The 13,137-nt window shown below is 42.4% G+C and overlaps 1 protein-coding gene across 5 annotated transcripts in view; it reads right to left on the minus strand.

Moving 5' to 3' along the window:
* srgap1a (SLIT-ROBO Rho GTPase activating protein 1a) overlaps positions 1 to 13,137 on the minus strand; it is a 96,501-nt gene that overhangs the window by 18,025 nt on the left and 65,339 nt on the right. For 3 of the 5 annotated variants that reach the window (XM_049573400.1, XM_049573404.1, XM_049573403.1), the window contains exons 10-17: positions 12,551 to 12,635; positions 11,426 to 11,453; positions 9,126 to 9,231; positions 6,491 to 6,551; positions 5,615 to 5,692; positions 5,380 to 5,514; positions 1,578 to 1,683; positions 1,160 to 1,384 (exon numbers count right to left, since the gene is read on the minus strand). In XM_049573400.1, coding sequence (XP_049429357.1) covers positions 1,160 to 1,384; positions 1,578 to 1,683; positions 5,380 to 5,514; positions 5,615 to 5,692; positions 6,491 to 6,551; positions 9,126 to 9,231; positions 11,426 to 11,453; positions 12,551 to 12,635 — 824 coding nt within the window. Of the gene's footprint in view, positions 1 to 1,159; positions 1,385 to 1,577; positions 1,684 to 5,379; positions 5,515 to 5,614; positions 5,693 to 6,490; positions 6,552 to 8,455; positions 8,490 to 8,668; positions 8,978 to 9,125; positions 9,232 to 11,425; positions 11,454 to 12,550; positions 12,636 to 13,137 lie in introns of those variants that run through there. The other 2 variants (XM_049573402.1, XM_049573405.1) reach the window with 2 other exon arrangements.

A 13,137-nucleotide genomic window follows, 5' to 3' on the forward strand; every position in this document is an offset into this window, starting at 1 on the left:
ACTTTATTTCCTAACTCAGTTTGCAACATAAGGCTTTTGCTCAATTCCCGATGGTCACATCTCATTTCAGTGAAGATGACGGGAGGGCAGGGAGGTTTCAAATTTAGTAAGACCTTGAGGAAGTTCAAATAGTGGTCGTCATTCTGTGGGAGGCTTAGATCCTCTGTCTGTGGTTGGGCCTCTTTTTCTAAATGGACTTCTCCTGGCATCATGCTGATGGAGCTGGTGGTAATGCCACACACAGATTACCCCTGCCAGGAATTGAGTGTCTCCTCCCATGCTAGCATGTCACCAGCCGCCTCCTCTTCTGCAAGAAAGGGAGGCAGCCAAGACAACAAATCTCCCTAGGGGTTCGTGTGTGTTGCCAGGGGGGACACAGTCGTGCTGAGACGGGTGATTAGCTCTAGCCAGGGATAAATCCCTGTCAGCCTGTGGTGATGTGGGGGCATAGAGAAGGAGAAATAGAGACAGATAAAGAGAGGAAGAAACAAGTGATAAGCACTGCTTACAGATGCAGAGCTGGCAAATGGCTTTAGGTTTGATCTGTTTAACTCCAGTATGTGCTGCAATTCACCTAATTATCCTCTCCCTGCCAGGTGACCTTTCTTTTATCCTCCTGCCGTGATCGGGATAATTAAAGTGATTGTTTCAGCCTGTCTCACCTAGAGAAGGGTCCATCATTTAAAGTCAGCAATAAAACATGCACTGCCTTGTCATGTTCTTAAACCACAGACGCATATTTGGGGATTGTAATTAGTCATATCAACTCCACTGACATACTACTGACACAGCTGCAGCGCTGAGAGCGCACGCATACCTGCATGCTGAGTGAGTCCCTAATGAAGGAGGTTTGGCTGCGAGCCTCTTTCCATTCACGGTGAGGAAAAAAAGTGGAATAAGTAAACCACCAGCGTCTGTCTGACTCTCAAACCTACATGTCGTTTAGGAAATCTGTGCAGCTGCATGAAGTGATCTCATCAGAATGCTTTCCATCTTCTCTTTTTTAATCCTGGATAACCCACAACTTGACCTTCAGACACCAGTGACAGGGTGGCCTGGTAGCTGGTGCGTGTCTTGTAACTCAAAGACCTTTGTAACAAAGCCATTTGAGTTTGCTAAAGAGGAAACACAACCATGACCTAAATGCATCATTCCTCACCAGTAGTCTCCTCCAGCCATACACTTCTCATAGATGGGCCCGTCCAGTTCTTTGGCATCAGGAAAGATGGTCTCATGGTGGATGATGATGGTCTTGACGATCTCGTTGACATGGGCCTGGCAGGAGACCTGGTCCTGGCTGTCTGGTGTGGGCATGAGCGTGGGGCCGAAGCATATGGCCAGATTGTACGGGTCCATCATGTTCTCGTCACTGTACTGGGACAGGCTGGAGAGAGGAGGGTGGGTGGAGGAAGGGAGATAAAAAAAGGAGAGATAGGGACAAGGTGTTAAGGCGGTGTTAAGAGGACATACCACTGGGGACAATATTATATAGTGGATGCTCTTTACTTAGAACGAGGGGGCAATCTTTATGAAGTGAGATACAGGATGGATTTACTGGTTAGTGTCTATAAACTTACTGGTTGAGGAAGGCGAAAAGGTAGCGCATGACGATGAGGACTGATCTGGGAATGGTCAGGAGGATCTTACGGATGTACAGCGCTCTCTCATACAGGTTGTCTATTCCTAGAGCAGCAAAAAAGGAGAGAGGGTATGATGTTAATATGGCAAGAAAAATATTGTTAGATTAATAAAGATGGCTTTGTTTCCTTCCAATCACCTCTGCTGCACGTCAAATGCACCACCTCATCTTTCTGATCATATTGACGCTGAGCCAATTACTTACTCCTGAGAGTCTCTGGAGGACCAGCAAAGATTTACTAATGCAGTGATATGTAAAATGTGTTTGTGTGGAGGCCACAGGAAATGTATCAGCTCTGTGGTGACCTTCACCTCAGCCTGTGTTTGTCTGCCTACACCAAAGAGGAAGAGGAGAAGGAAGTCAGCCCTGACGACGAGGACGCTAGGTAGCTTTTCCTGCTCTAAATGAAAACACAATCTCTCTAAATCCATTTGTACAGTTCTCTATTATTTCACTCTTTTTTCTGTCTTGCAGAAATTAGGATTTTACCAACAAAGGAGTAACTTTTTCTCACACATATTAAGCACAGGAGCATTTTCAGAACTTTAAACATAAACAAAGCATTTAAAATCCTATTATACTTTATCAACATGCTAGACCGCCAACCTTTGTGTCTTTCATTACTATCTCATTTGTTCCACTGTGGCACTTGAAGCAGCCTATTTTATTTGGCTGAGCTGGGGCTCTGCTGGCTGCTAAAAATAGCCCTGTCACCCTCCAGCCACTTTGTGCCATCTGGGATTTAGGCTTCTGGGATACTTGTGATGTATTTCATTTTTCATGAATACCTAACTAGGATTCTGCGACGCTCTCGAGCACTTCAGAAGCTACTGTTCAAAGATCTACTCCAGTGTACGCTTAAACATCACCTACAAACATGACTGTGAGAAAACCCACGCAAAACATCCCTACTGCATTTCCAAAATGAAAGATATGAGTTGCTGCAGTATGCCACTGTGGTGAGAGGAAAAAAAAAAACACAGTCAACTGAGAGCAGTTAAATGGAAAAGTGATCTCGAAGCTGGTCTGAGCTGCTCCATATGGAATAAGCAGAGGGTTTTTAATATGGAGCCTGCTGGGCGTTCAGCCCACACTGCAATCACTGGCATGTTGAGCTGGGGAATGTAAACAGGGAATCCCCATCACTCATCCTGCACAAATGTGTAAAAGCACACCCAGGAAGCACACACAGACACACTTCTCACACACTCGCGAGTACACAACAGCCTGCGTGAACATAAAAAAACGCACACAAAGTTGCACAAGGCATTACAGCACACACTGTGCCCATGTGACTCTGAGCATGTTCAATTGTTCTTTATCAGAGCCTTAAAGCTCCCCATGTAATGTCTTAAAAGATCAGAACAAGCCACACAAAGAGCTGACTGAACTGTGAACTGACTCGCTACAGAATGACAATGTGACTGTTCTTAGGAGGACTTCAGTGTAGATTCAGCTCTGGGTTCAAACGCAGCTCAGTGCTGCGGACATTTAACATTCCACCACGATCCCGTAAGCATGGCCAACTTTGTGCCACTCATGACAGATAATATCCTTCTCAGTGCTCGACCAAATACCACAGAGTTATCAACACTAAGTGCCAGAGAGAAGTCAGGGCTATTCTGCTGTAAAACACCACACATGGTTTATTATCCTGTTTTATCTGAGGACTATATTTGATGGGAATGAAGCTAAATAATAAGGCCATTTCTATAGATACCACAGTCGTGGTGAAAGCCAGGAAATAAAAAAAGGAAAGACTTGTGACGGTGCTTCAATAACAGAACATATCCATGAAAAAAATTAGCAAGCATCCACATTAACAAGCATCAGGCATTCTCAGTATAAACAAATCTGCACAGCCTCAAACTGATTTCATGACCACAGCGTATGTGGTGGTGAAAAGGCCTAGGAATACTTGACCCTTAAGGTCATGTTAGAAGCAAAACATGTTTATTAAAATTGAGCAACCCTGAATAGTCTCACTCTGGGGAGAAGTCTTAGAACAGAGTGAGAACATTCAACACAAACTGTAGTCCTTTTGCTTTGTTAGAGTTTTATCAATGTTTTTCAAAGTTTCTAACTTTGAAAAAGCCCACACAGCTGATTGCAGACCAGTGCAAGTTTAAGTCCATCAACACTACCATGATGTTGGGGAATTTTGGGGAATAAAACATGGTGTAAGGGAGAAGAACAATGTGAAGAGTATACACAGCTTGTGGAAATGTATTTTCATATGCTGTAGTTTGACAGACAAAAATATGATGCTGTGAGAATCCATACCCCATTTGAGTGAAATTAATTTGAATTCCAAAAAATCTCCCAACACCACAAAGGTTCAACAGGAAAAACACTCTGTTGTCATGCCCATACAGCAATACAGCCATACATTATTAAACACACAGTTCCCAGGCATTGGCAGATAAGCAAACTGCTATATTTGCTAACTTTACTCAATCGTTAGACATTTCCATCACTTACTAGCTGCATATGCCAATAGACCAGACCAGCACATGCGGGTACCTCACAAAACGTGAAGGCTGTGCCCCTTTTTGGGGGTCAAAGATCACAGAGGTGTCAGTGCAATTTGATGAGTTTTGATTATAATTTCAACAAGTTTGTATGCATTTATTTCTTGTTAAACAAATGTTTAATCATGGACACGTCTAATAATTATTTGTGACCCTGTGTTTATGATACCTTGCTAAATTAAGGTTGAACACATCATGTCCCTTTAGGCTTCCCCCATCCAAGAGGATAAATGACCCAACACAGCAGCCAACATTGCTTATCAGGATATCTACACATTAATAGATGTCCACATCACATTGTCTGTAAATAACCACTTGTTTATAGCCAACTGTTTGAGATACAGACAGTCTGATGCTGCTGTAGTGTCTGACTGTATTGCAGCAGCCTCCCACTCAAGCTAATGTTGGCTATCCATCAGTAGTATCTGTCACCAGCATCATTTAGCAGTTTACCACACTGACAGCGAATATTTATGTATCTAGGCTTCAGTTCTCCCGCGACACAACAGCTTTTCACCATTTTTCTGTTTCTCTCTTTAGGTGACGGCACATGTCTCTCCCAAAAGAGGGCACAGCCTTGCTGATGACTTGACGCCGGTCTGGTCTATGTGTATCACGTGGTACTAGTGATGTTTCAACGGTCACACAGCACAACACTAAATTTTAAATTGGTAATGTAAGAAATAAATTTCAGGTAGACATGATTTTTATGAACATATTATAAACAATCGCCAAAATAATGTATGGTCAAAACATTCTGTTCAGAAATTGAATATCTACTTCTACTCCTACTTTATATCTACATCGGGAGCGGGTATGGAGTCTGCCATGTTGCACCGCCATGTTTCTACAGTGGCCCAGAGCAGATAAACTAAACACTGGCTCTAGATAGGGCAATCGCATTTTCACGTTGGCCACCATATTTAACAGCTCCTCTGCAACGAGCAGTGTCAGAAAAATACTTCTTTTTTATTTTTAAATGGAAAATGCTTTAGTCTGTGTTCTCGGCTGGTTGCAATCTGCAGTCTTCGCTACTAGATGCCACTAAAACCCCCTAAATCTCACACAGAGGACCTTGATTTGAAAATTATTCCCAGGCCTGGAAAACAGTTTTTCTAATTTCAAAAACTTTTCCCAGAATTTCATGACTGTGAGAATCCTGCTCAGAATAAAACTACAGGTATTAAGAAAAAATGTGTCTGCTCTTACTGATGCAGGACAGCAGATCATTGAACCTCTCCTTGGGGAAAAGAGGATTCTCCAGACCACGAAAGTAAAGTTTGAGAACGCCAGCCACCGAGTTGATGTCATGATTGTTCTCCTCGTCCGTCAGGGGGTCATTTCCTTAGACACAGACAAGTGAACAGATTAGCTGGACACCCTTGAATCATAAAATGCATGAGCCCACCGTCTAAATACAGCCAATATAACAGACATCATGTACCTCTTTCGAACGAGTTCTTGATGTCGTTGACTTCCAGCTGGGATCCAGATACACGAAATATTCCTTGATGTTGGAGACCTGCACAGAGAAAGACAAACAGACAGTAAGGAAGGAGGAACAGAGGGTAAAGGAAAGACACACTCATCATGCTCATAAGTCCACTCTGACGGTCACAGAAAGAAACTCACTCACTCAGCAAATAAAGCCTACTTTAGTTGGACCTAAAAGGCACATCCTGTTCGTTAAGCCCCTTCACTTTTCTAATTAAAGATAATTAATGAGTCAGGGAAGCCACAATCAAGTTTACTAAAGTGTCTTCCAGATGGGATTAGGACTTAATAAGGGGGGAGGTCAAGGGTCAGGAGGAAGCATGATTAGTCTCTTTTAGATTTGTCCATCATCAGCTGGCTGCTGGATAGGATGCAGCAGACAAGCCTGCAAACCGTTACATCTCACTACTGTCACATCTTAAATGCTTTGAATTTTCATTCTTTCAGAGTGTCTTTTTTTTAATCTGGTTGAAAACCAATATTGTAACTCATCACTTGTGCCAGGCTAAGCTTTCGCACTGTCGGTCTGTCTAAACATTTTGTTTGGGAATCTGGGTGTAAAAAGGCTGCACCGCTGTAAACAGGATGGAATCTGCATTTTCCCATGACTGAACACACTGAAACCCCAACATGAAAAACTATGTACACACCCAAAACAATTAATGCCTGTAAAGCACTGGAACTTTTCACCCAAGTCAGACAGACTTGGAGATGAAGCAGGTTGCAGTTGGTTTATGAGAAGAATTCATCAAAGAAAATGTAAACACAGTCATTGAGGTTTGAAAGCGTATCTGACGTGACAAAACACCAAAAATAACCAACTCACCATACAAATTTATGTAGCGAATACAGCTCTCAACCACACGGGGGATAGCTTGTCCAGAGTCCTTTGAAGGCAAGTAAACAAAAACACCCAAATGTCAGATCATGTATAATTTGCTGTTTTTATTACACGTACAAGAGTTAGAGCCCGACAGATACTGGAAGTCCAACACATCATAAATACCAATAATCGAGAATAATAACAATCTAATGCAATATATTGCCTTTTTTTTCCCAAAAAATCAGTGGTGAAAGAAGTTCTCGAGAAAAAATAGTATTTACTAAAGTGTAGGAATACTTTACTTTAAGTAAATGCCCTGCATTTAAAATATAACTGAAGTAAAAGGACAAAAGTGGCATCAAAATGCATTTAAAGTACAAAAAGGAAAAAGCATAATGACCAAATTCAGAAAAAATGTATATTCAATTCAATTCAGTTCAACTGAACTTCATTTATCCCAAAACAAATTCCAGTACCAGAGAATGCCTCACATATCAGATTACAGTTACTGATAGATGAACGTACATATCAGTTTAAAGTTTCATCTGTGGGATTAATTTTAATTACTTTGTGCTGTCTATCTAAATCTATAAAAATATATTTAATTTGTTGACAATATTCTTTATTAATAATCTGAATCTGTAAAGAAACTAATAACTTAAGTTATAGAATCACTGTAGTACAGTGAAAAGTACAATATTTCTCTCAAAATTGTAGTGTAGAAGTATAAAATAACAAACAGGACCTACTCACATAAAGCACAAGTATCTCAGAACTGTACCTAAGATTTGAGACTTCATTATTTTCCACCACTGTATAAAATACTAATAGTAATTCTGTGATAAACATGTAAAAAAACAAACATAACCATTGTTGGTAAATGTAAGATAATGTGAATTTTGATCAGTAAATGTCATTGGTATTTAAATAACTGAGAACATACAGGTCAATGCCAAAATATCTGATGTGTAGACGAATGATGTCGGCCTGCTGATGTATCGGTCGGGCTCTAACAGACACTAGTTAATGTTATGTTAAGTTTATATAAACATGCACACCCAGTGTCAGTGAAGTTGGTAGGTTTAGTTACACAGTGAGGGTTACCTTTTTGAGATCTTACTGAGACAGACTGAATCGACTCCCGTAATAACTCACTCATCGTGACATATCACTAAATATACTAAAATTACTGACGAGCTGCAATGACAAGCATGTACAAACCTGTTGTTGAACACATTTCAATTGGCCTCCAGTGCTGCTAAATATACTCTGTGTCTAGTTATGCTAGCAATCAAGTGCACCCTGTGTTTAAATTAAGGAGAGCTTATCTAAAGAGCCACACACTCAATATGGAGCTCGGGGCAGAAATGGTGAGATGAGAGGAGCAGCACCGTCTCCTTCAGAGAAAACACATTCCTCTCACACACTTCGACGTGGACTGTACTCTTGTTCTGCTCTCGGTGCCAGCTGCTCCTGCGGCTCAGTGCTGGACAGGGGCTCAGTACATGCTTTTAATGATACAGTGGAGCTGTTTACAGCCCTCAGGGGTATACACACGGCCCAAACACGGCGGCCATGCCAAAATCGACTATCTATCATTGGAGTGGAGCCATGAGGGTTGAGGCACGGGTCTGATGCAGCAGGATTATGTAATGTTATCTCTTTGGATATGTGAGACTGGGGATGACTGTTTTGTATCACATAAATTCAATACCAATTTCGAAGCTGGAAGTGCTTCACGCTGGGAAACACAATAGAAACTGAAGATACAATTTGCCGCAACATCTCTGTTTAAGGGGAAAACCTTCAATTCAGTCGGTCTCAGTCTGCTCACAGAGGTCGGGTAACGAATACAAGATACAGACAAACATGACACGAGGTGAAAGTGTTGTTAGGGCAGGACAGATGAAGAAATGAGCGCAGGCAGGCAAGCAGCATGGGCCCCCCAAGATGCTTCAAGGTGTCTACCTGATGTCGAGCGTGTGAGTTCCGTCGTCCGCGGCTACAAAGAAGTGTCGCAGAGAAACAGAAAAGAGAAAGAAAAGCAAGACCCAGATTAGGACCACAGCAGCTGCCCACCAAAGCTTTTACTTAGAGCGCACCCTCATTCCACTCTGTGCTGGTGTCAAACCCAAAAGGAAACAACGGGAAGTGGACAGGACCGGACACGGCCACCAGTGAAGAGGCCGGAGGAGGGAGGCAGCACACCTTATCAGTCTTGCATCCGCTCCCTGACTGCCATTTATCCTGCTGTTTTCACTGGCCTTTGCTCTCACTCTGGAGGAGGAGGAGAGAATACCTCTGCCAGAGCAGCTCAGTGATGCCAGGTCAGCAGTGTGTCAGGGGAGCTGACTGAGACAAACATTTATCCCTCCGACTGCCGCTCCTCTCCTCCTGCAGCCCTCCAGATCTATCAGAGCCACCCATACATCCCAGATGCAGACCGCCACAGCTCAATGACTCATGAGGAAGGCTTCCAGAATCCAGCATCTACGTTGTTGTTTGTTTTTTGTTGGTAAAAGATAAATCAAAGCTGAAATGCTTTGGGGAACCCACCAAAATGTCCAGAAAGCCAGAGCAAGACAGAAAATAGATAGGAGGAGGAGCAGTGTCAGGCGGGCAGACTGGTAATCAGTACCTTGATAAATGACTCCAAATTGCCATTAAATAACCTAACATTAAATACAGAGCGGGGTCTAGCCCGCCGGGTGCCGGTGTGGGTTTTGTATGGCCCGTTGGGATGTCTAGAATACAAAGAATGTGTTAGAATACGTACACAATGCAGTTTTCCTTTTAAAGTGGTTTATCCATTCTCCAATAATCTTTATGCCCTTCAAAGACATGAACTGAAGTCGAGGCTGACAAATCTTTAAAACCCTTTGACTCAAGATGATGGACAGGTGAACGAGGGTATTTTCAGACACCGCTGAAACCCGTGAATGAACTTTTGCTTTATAATCCCGTCTTTTCTTTCTCCACCAGATATCAGAGGCCAGTGAAATATCAGACCTGCTGGGAGCATTGCATGTGTCAGCATCCACCTCATGACAGACACTGCGGGGGACTGCCTCTCTAAGTCTGTGTGTGTGTGTGTGTGTGTGTGTGTGTGTGTGTGTGAGGCAATTCAATTTGGCTTCTTGTGACCTGTAGGACTGAGATTAAAAGAGTGCGGGTCTTTGGTGCCTTCTGCTGCTCAATCATAGTGACAAAATTATTCTGCTAGCAAAGGCTGAAGGTGTTTTAAATATCTGATCCGTACAAATAGAATGAGAGTAGAAACAGAAATTCCCATTCCAGTCAACGCAGCAGGATGGTCAGTGCGGCAGCTACTTTTATGTGTACCGTTTTCTTTACAACCACCGTAGCAGACTAACTTTCATGTAAAGAAACCAATTTGCACCAAGTTGTGAATTTAGGTGAGACTTTGCAGTAATGACCAAACAAGCAGTGGAGAAGTAACGTTACGTCTTCAAATAAGTAATCCATTACTTTTGAAGTATCACTATAACTATTATTTCACTGTTTCTGTTGGTGCCATCAATTCCATCTTTGTTGTAACGTGATGATCTGTAGCTGCTCTCAAAGAAGGAGTGAGAGCTGCTGCTCAGCCGGAAGCTGAGACGCATGTACAGCAAGTAGAGCCAGCATATCTTTTTACATCTAGCTCGCTGAATTAAAGATTTATTTTGATTCAAGACTAACTAAGTCTGCCTTGGTGAGTTGAATTTTGTTTCAGTAGTGTTTGTTCAGTGAATGAGAGAAACTTGGACTGGGGTAGGGTTGTATTTTTCTGTTTAGAAAAAAAAAAAACAGGTGTAAGAATAGGCAAAAACAGAGTTCTCAAACCAGTGAGTATGACACACTTGACGCATGTTGTCACCTTAACAGCTACCTACTAACGCTGTTTCCTGTTGTACTAGTCATATGACTATAGCAAACAGTTCAATGTCCTTTCTACTCATTTTATTTCTAAGATCTCATCACACCAACACAACACATGGAATCTTCACAACATGAATTAAACTGTGACATCAGGCATACCGTCCCAGCACTTGCTTTACTGACATTATGTACTGGTGTTCTGGTCATCTCTTCTCATGAGCTGAGAGGGCTGCAACTATTCTGCCAATCATTTTCTCAATTGATTTGTTGGTCAGTAAAATATTGGAAATGGAACAGCCACGTGTACAAGAACATAAAACAAAGAAAAGCAACAAACTGTCTCAATTAAGAGGCTGAAATCAAGGAATTGTTTGTATTTTTGGATGAAAAATTATCTCAACAATCAACTTTATCATCAAAATAGTTGCAGACTGACCAGTTACTGGCGTGGCTCCATAGCTATTAAGTTTACACTGCTCACAAAGAACTGTATACTTTTCGTAGAATCAAATGTGAGTTATGTATGCAGCGAAATATGATCTGCTTTCAAAGGTGCAAAAGTTAAAGATTCAACTGACACATCTGTTCTTATTCATGTCTCTTTTGTTGCTCTGTGAAACTGAATAAACATTTAAATTTCATGCAAATTCTTTCCCCTCTCCTCTCTATTGCTCCTATCTTAGGTTAAACATTCTTCACTTTATCACCTTTCATTCGCTTCACAGGCCTGACATAAGACACTGTTGGGAATATGAAGTACAGTAAACCTGCCACATGACACCAGGTTTGGCTTAGAAAAACCCTCGGAGGCCGGCACATCTGTCTAACTACGGACTCCTCTGCTGTCATGGTCACAGAGGATTTCACATGAGAATACCCTGAGGGAGACTGTCCTCGCCTTCATGAGCAGCGACACATCACAAATGTTTCTGTCGCTGTTGAAAGAAAAGTGGACTGGATGTGTGTCTTGAATATGCACAGGTCTTCAGGCACGTGCGTGTTTGTGTGTGTGTGTGTGTGTGTGTGTGTGTGTGTGTGTGTGTGCGTGTGCTTTACCTTGTGGTCATGTAGTCAGCTCTGTGGCCTGCGGATGAGGAGAGAAAAGAGAGGAGATGTGAGAGGAAGTTAGATGTGTGGACATGCCAGGACCTGTCTCTGAGGTCCCTGCGGTGCATTTTGCATACGGCTAGTGAAGCATTTTGAAGCCTGCCATCTGTCCGCAACCACTGGCCTCTTGAGCGGCACAAACAAAACCCGTACACACACCTACGCACACAAACACACACACAACAGGCTTAAAAAGGCAACACTTTAGCTGCATTACAATTACAGCACAAACATCCACCAGGCACACAGTTTACGAGTGACGTAGGCGCACAGATACACTAATCATTATAGACATACACAGAGCTACAAGTTTGGACAGGGGAAGTTAGATTACGCACAAAATAGCTTCCAAATGGTTTTAGAGAACAGGAGTAGTTTCGTTTGTGCGGCCATCTGTTCCTGTGAACAGGATCTGACCTGTCTCCGTCTGGGTGACTCATACTGTACTCCAGCTCATTGACAACAATATGACTAAGGAGCATGTGGGCTAGGCAGGAAGCTTTACTCTTCCTCATTAGCACACGGCTCCATTACTCCATTATTACGCGGACAGTTTGACTGAGACCACCAGGGCGGCTGGTTACAACAACGACTGACTGACACTCTCCTGGTTGACGGTAGATTAGCTGAAGCCCCGAGGAGATCCCACCAATGTAGACCAAGGAGAGGCTCTTGTAAAGACCGCCACCCCTCTTATACATGGCAGTCCATTAACTTGGGAGCAAATCAATCACTAAGACGGATAATATAAGTTCACAATCCCTCTCAGCTCTGGCTCGCCTGGCTAAAACCCAGATTACCATCTAGGATCTCAGAATAGTGGAAAAAGCAGGCAAATAATGGGAAATTTGCCACAGAAAAGGCTGAAATCGCCGGAGTGAGACTGCAGAAAAGGAAAAGATAAAATTCAATAACTAATCATTAGTCACGTCCACTGTTTTGACACTGATTAGGGCTAATTCGCCCTCAATTTGGCTGGAAGGAGGCAACACACAAACTAGTGAAAGTGGATCTGACATTGAGAGGTACAGTGGGAGCTGTAAGAGTATAAAAGTAAAGGGATCGTGACTATACCTTCACCAAGTGTCCTCTTCAGCAAGTCATGTTTGGCCTGCAGTTTGGAGATGAGATTACTGCCCTCCAGAAACTCCCGGAATTTCTGTGGAGAATTGAGAGTAATTACACGGCGGCCCTGAGTGCCAGCCAGAGTGCCCGCTCTTAAGACAGCAATCTATGATAAGAAAGCCAAGGGCAAAGGACACACTGAGAGTCTTTTTAAAGCCTTTATCAGACCATGTCCATCTTCAGACTGGAACAAGATAGCAGTTAGCCTCACAAAATGGGAATATATTCATAGAGCTACCCCTCTGCAAGCTGATCAAAAGTTTCAAAAGGCCTTAGTGCATGATACTCACACTTTTCTGTCCAGTAGAATTTACATACACAGATTAAGCTTTTTACAGTCCAGATAAAAGCTTTGAGGTCATATTCTCAGATATATTTTACAGAATTTTGTAGCGGATATTAAACAGAGTATGTAATCAGACAAGAGAAATCTGGCATTTCCACTTCTTTTGAAATATCTAAGTATAGAAAGCTAAACGAGGCTTCAAAGAGGGATTTATTTCTATTTTCATAGGGAAATAAAAGACATCTTTGAA

This window comes from Epinephelus fuscoguttatus, linkage group LG4 (genome assembly GCF_011397635.1).
Source record: "Epinephelus fuscoguttatus linkage group LG4, E.fuscoguttatus.final_Chr_v1".
Lineage (NCBI taxonomy): Eukaryota > Metazoa > Chordata > Actinopteri > Perciformes > Serranidae > Epinephelus > Epinephelus fuscoguttatus.